At 41.3% G+C, this 5810-nt stretch overlaps 1 protein-coding gene across 3 annotated transcripts in view; it reads left to right on the forward strand.

Annotated features, from left to right (window-relative positions):
* The window catches only part of DDX50 (DExD-box helicase 50), a 49763-nt gene that overhangs the window by 3569 nt on the left and 40384 nt on the right, over positions 1-5810 (forward strand). The window contains exons 2-3 of one of the 3 annotated variants that reach the window (XM_032256166.1): positions 2194-2302; positions 2674-2970. In XM_032256166.1, coding sequence (XP_032112057.1) covers positions 2782-2970 — 189 coding nt within the window. In that variant the 5' untranslated portion in view covers positions 2194-2302; positions 2674-2781. The remainder of the gene's footprint in view (positions 1-2193; positions 2303-2673; positions 2971-5810) is intronic. The other 2 variants (XM_032256167.1, XM_032256164.1) reach the window with 2 other exon arrangements.

A 5810-nucleotide genomic window follows, 5' to 3' on the forward strand; every position in this document is an offset into this window, starting at 1 on the left:
AAAAAAAAAAAAAAAAAAAAAAAAAGAAAATACAAAAATTAGCTGGGCATGGTGGCGGGCACCTATAATCCCAGCTACTCGGGGTCCTAAGGCAGGAGAATCGCTGAGCCTGGGAGGTGGAAGTTGCAGTGAGCTGAAATCATGCCATTGCACTCCAGCCTGGGTGACAAGAGTGGAACCCTGTCTCGAAAAAAAACCCAAAAAACAAACAAACAAACAAATTAGCCAGACGTGGTAGTGAGGCTACAGTGAACCGTGATTGAGCCATTGCAGTCCAGCCTGGGAGATGGAGTAAGACCCTGTCTCAAAAAAAACAAAGTAAAATGAATAGTGGTCTGGTATTGAGATGAAGGTAACTTTGCTTTGGATATGCAGAGATATGGAGCTTGCCCATATATTGTTAGAATTGGAATGTAGGCCAGGAAGGGAGTCTAGAAGTATGTGTTGAGCCCTTAGTACTTACAGTAATAAGTGAACATAGAGAACAGATACCCAAGGAGCATCCACTGGAGGAGGAAGGAGAGAAACCATTGAAGAAGATATGTGGTAGAGGTAAGAAGGGAGTATAAAGTCTAACTGAAACCAAGGAAATGGAGAGTGTCAACAAGCATTGTGGGTCCAAAGTGGAATAATGTATTAATTATCGTGAGATGTTACTGGGCTTGGACTGAAGCCTCACTTTGCCTTGCTTCAACTTCTCCCTGAAGTGCAGGACCCAGGAGCAATTCAAACCCCAAGGCTGACTCAATAAATAATCTTGTTTTTCTGTAGAACCTATTGGTTTGGAAAGATGTGGGCTAGTGCAGTTAACTGCAGATCAGATGGTGTAATGTGTAACTGCGAAGTATTTTCACACATATTGTTCAATTCTTACAGCAATTCCAATTTTATGGATGAGGAAATTGTATGTGAAAGAACTCTAAAAGTTGTGTAAGTTACGGTGAACATTTTGGTGGTGGTAGTTTTTACTGTCACTAATCACTATTTTGAACATTTGATGGGGTAATCATTTTTTTGAGAATGGCTGGGATTACAGGCATGTGCCACCATGCCTGACTAATTTTTGTGTTTTTAGTAGAGACAGGGTTTCACCCTGTTGGTCAGGTTGGTCTTGAACTCCTGACCTCAGGTCATCTACCTGCCTCAGCCTCCCAAAGTGCTGGGATTACAGGCATGAGCCACTGCGGCTAGCCACCAGACTGAAGTTCTAAATTCTCAAATCATTTCTTAAGTTCTGTAAATATCACAACACTGGCCATTAGTTTGGCATTTTAAAATTGATGATGCAGAATAGTGCTTTTTAATTTTTTAAAATTCTTTTAACTAAATTTAAAAAGTAAAAACAAAAAACTCCAAGATTACTGTCCTTCCATGGAAGTATAACAATTGGATTTTTATATTAATTATATAGTTTTGTTTTGTTTTCCTTTAATGTGTGAATTATCAAAGTGCAGGGAGGAAGCATAATGTGAAAAGAGAACGGGCAGGCAGTGTTGATTCAATTTCTAGTACTTAGAGTTGCAGGAAATCCCACATGTGGATCTTTGGCAAGTTCCTTAATCTCTTAGAATTTCTGTTTACTTGTGTATAAAATGGCAAAGGTGGCCGGGCACGGTGGCTCATGCCTGTAATCCCAGCACTTTGGGAGGCCAAGGCAGATGGATCACCTGAGGTCAGTAATTCGAGACCAGTCTGGCCAACAGGGTGAAACCTCGTTTCTACTAAAAATACAAAAGTTAGCTGGGCGTGGTGTTGCATGCCTGTAGTCCCAGCTCCCCAGGAGGCTGAGGCAGGAGAATCGCTTGAACCTGGGAGGTGCAAGTTACTGTGAGCCAAGATTGCACGACTGCACTCCAGCCTGTGTGACAGAGCAAGACTCCATCTCAAAAATAAATAAATAAAATGGCAAAGGTAATACAGGTTCACTATCCCTTATCCAAAATCCTTGGAACTAGTTGTGTTTTAGAATTCAGAATTCAGGGAGTTTTAGAAGGGTAACATCCCAGTAGGGTTTGGGGCCCAAAACCTGTAATCAAACACCTTAATATTAAGTATATTAAATTGAATAGTCATACTAGTGGGATAAGTAAATACTAAAGAGCCTCACAGTAGTTCAAGTTGAATTTTGCCATCAAATGAGTTCAGGTAAGGTTTTGCCTCCAAATAAGTTACAAAAAAACTTTCGGTTTTCAGAGCTTTATGGATATCGCAATTTCGGATAAGGGATTATGGACCTGTACTTCCCTTATAGGGTTATGAAGATTTAAACAAGATAAGCTGAAAACACATTACACAGTGCTGGGTAGGTATTCAATAAGTATTAATTTTTTTCTCTTGGAAATGTTGGAAGTTTTTGTTTGTTTAGTAATTTATAATTCTGGGGTTGTCTTTGTTTTCCTGAGAAGAAAATGTTTTAATTTTCCTTAAATCTTATGGTGGGATTAGAGAGGGGATAGAGGCTGAGTCTTGAGAATGCTAGGAATGGGATGAGAAAGATGGCAACAGGTGGCGCTTAGAGCTTGGCAACAGTAACCAGGCTGGATTTTTACCAGGTAGGTTTTCAAAATAACTGTAGATTGAGATGAACTGGTGGGAGAGTCATACTCTAACTTCTCTAGAGTCTTAAAAGGAAACCTCTGACCGTCTTGTCACTGCTTCTTTGTTTGTTCACAGAGTGACAGAAGGAAGTCAAGGCACCATTATGATTCAGATGAGAAATCAGAAACAAGAGAAAATGGTGTTACAGATGACCTGGATGCTCCCAAGGCCAAAAAAACTAAAATGAAAGAGAAGCTAAATGGAGACACTGAAGAAGGATTTAACAGACTTTCAGATGAATTCTCTAAATCCCATAAGTCAAGAAGAAAAGATCTACCAAATGGAGATATTGATGAATATGAAAAAAAATCAAAGCGAGTATCATCCTTAGATAGTTCTACTCATAAATCAAGTGATAATAAACTAGAGGAGGTATGGATGCTTTTTATTTTACATTCGACACTATCCTTGAAATACAGGTAGATTTGATTTTTTTTTTTTTTTTGAGACGAAGTTTCGTTCTTGTTACCCAAGCTGGAGCGCAATGGCACAATCTCAGCGCACCGCAACCTCCGCCTCCTGGGTTCAGGCAATTCTCCTGCCTCAGCCTCCTGAGTAGCTGGGATTACCGGCACGCGCCACCATGCCCAGCTAATTTTTTGTATTTTTAGTAGAGACGGGGTTTCACCTTGTTGACCAGGATGGTCTCGATCTCTTGACCTCATGATCCACCCGCTTTGGCCTCCCAAAGTGCTGGGATTACAGGCGTGAGCCACTGCGCCCGGTGATTTTATTTTTTTAAGGCTAATTAGAATTGATTCTATAACATTTCTTGCTTAGTGTCTACTATTCTCAGTTGGACTAGAGAGTCTGTCCAGGTGAGCCTTTTTCCCTTTGGCCCTTATTTATTTCATTGTATGGCCTTTCTCTTGGGGCAAGGTGGGATAAATGGTCAAATTTAAACCTTTCCTGTACATTTGGGTTCCTAAAGTTATTCTGAATTGCTCAGTGGTCACCTATTTGCGTTTTTTTCTTTCTTTTTTTTTTTGAGTCAGAGTCTCGCTCTGTCACCCAGGCTAGAGTGCAGTGGCACAATTTTGGCTCATGGCAACCTCCTTCTCCTGGGTTCAATTCAAGTGATTCTCCTGCCTCAGCCTCCTGAGTAGCTGGGATTACAGGCACGCGCCACCACGCCTGGCTAATTTCTATATTTTTAGTAGAGACAGGGTTTCACCATATTATCCAGGCTGGTCTCAAACTCCTGACCAAAGCTGCTGTGATTACAGACGTGAGCTACTGCACCTGGCTGATAATAATTCTTTATATTCTTTATAATAATTGCTCATATTCATATACATTTGAGCTTAATGCATAATCTTTGGGGAGCATTGGGAGAAGATGTTGAATCCTTATGGAGTTTTTTTTTCTTATTTGTGAATTTGCTGTTTGGCAGAAGCACAAATGTTTATTGATCTAAATAAGTTCCTATAAGTCTGTATTGCTAGCAGTGGAATTTATGGGTTGCTTCTTGCTCTGTTGAGATTTTGCCTGGTAAAATCTGTATTATAATAGGTTTAATTGTTTATTATTTTGTTTAGATCACAGAGTTTAGGAATTCTGCTTAAAGGAATTTATCCTAAGGAGATGACGAAGAGGTGTGCAAAGCTGTATGAATAAGTACTTTTACCACAGTAATATTGTTGATAATAGCAAAATATTTAAACATCCTAAATGTCTGATAGTAGACAACTGGTTTAGAAAAAACATACTATAGCTATGTAATAGAATACCGCTATCCCAAAGGGTAAAGAATAGAGAAGGTAGTCATTTATCTTGTTAAAAGAAAAAAATAGGCCAGGTGCGGTGGCTCACGCCTGTAATCCCACCACTTTGGCTGGCTGAGGCGGGTGGATCATTTGTGGTCAGGAGTTTAAGACCAGCCTGACCAATGTGATGAAACCTCATCTCTACTAAATACAAAAAATTAGCTGGACATGGTGGTGCATGCCTGTAGTCCCAGCCACTTGGAAGGCTGAGGCAAGAGAATCGCTTGAACCTGGGAAGCGGAGGTTGCAGTGAGCCAAGATCGCACTTTGCACTCCGGCCTGGGCAACAAGAGCGAAAGTCTGTCTCAAGGAAAAAAAAAAAAAAAGATTATAAAATGGTGTATCTAATGTGATTTTATTTCTGTTCTAAAATTTTTATGTGCATAGATTGAGGATTGGAGGAGTATGTTTCAAATGTGGCTTTAGCTGAGTGGATTATAAATTTTTAAATTTGTTTCTGTTTTTTCTGTAGTTTCTTTCTTTCTTTTTTTTTTTTTTTTTTTTTTTTTTTTTTTGTATGTGAGACAGCGTTTTACTCTGTCGCCGGGCTGGAGTGCAGTAGTGCGATCTTGGCTCACTGCAACCTCTGCCTCCCCGATTCAAGTGATTCTCCTGCTTCAGCTTCCCCAGTAGCTGGGACTACAGGCACGTGCCACCATGCCGTTAATTTTTATATTTTTAGTAGAGACGGTGCTTCACCGTATTGGCCAGGATGGTCTCCATCTCTTGACCTTGTGATCTGCCCTCCTCAGCTTCCCATTGTGCTGGGATTACAGGTGTGAGTCACCATGCCAGGCTTCTTTTTTTCTTTTCTTTTCTTTTTTTTTTTTTTTGAGAAAGGGTCTCACTCTGTTGCCTAGAATGGAGTACAGTGGTGTGATCATGGCTCACTGCAGCCTCATCCTCCCTGGGCTCGGGTGATCCTCTCACCTCAGCCTCCTGAGTAGGTGGAACTATAGGTACATACCACCACACCCGGCTAATTTGTGTATTTTTAGGAGAGATGGTGTCTCCCTATGTTGCGCAGACAGGTCTTGAACTCCTGGCCTCAAGTGATCTACTAGCCTTGGCCTCCCAGAGTTCTGGGATTACAGACATAAGCTACTGGGCTCGACCAGTTTCAAAAGTTTCTACTGGCCGGACGCGGTGGCTCACGCCTGTAATCCCAGCACTTTGGGAGGTCGAGGCAGGTGGATCATGAGGTCAAGAGATCGAGACCATCCTGGTCAACATGGTGAAACCCCGTCTCTACTAAAAATGCAAAAAATCAGCTGGGCATGGTGGCACGTGCCTGTAATCCCAGCTACTCAGGAGGCTGAGGCAGGAGAATTGCCTGAACCCGGGAGGCGGAGGTTGCGGTGAGCCGAGATCGCGCCATTGCACTCCAGCCTGGGTAACAAGAGCGAAACTCTGTCTCAAAAAAGAAAAAAAAAAAAAAAAAAAAAA

This window comes from Sapajus apella, unplaced genomic scaffold (assembly GCF_009761245.1).
Source record: "Sapajus apella isolate SASKATOON/1434 unplaced genomic scaffold, GSC_monkey_1.0 scaffold94, whole genome shotgun sequence".
NCBI classification, from domain to species: Eukaryota; Metazoa; Chordata; class Mammalia; order Primates; family Cebidae; genus Sapajus; species Sapajus apella.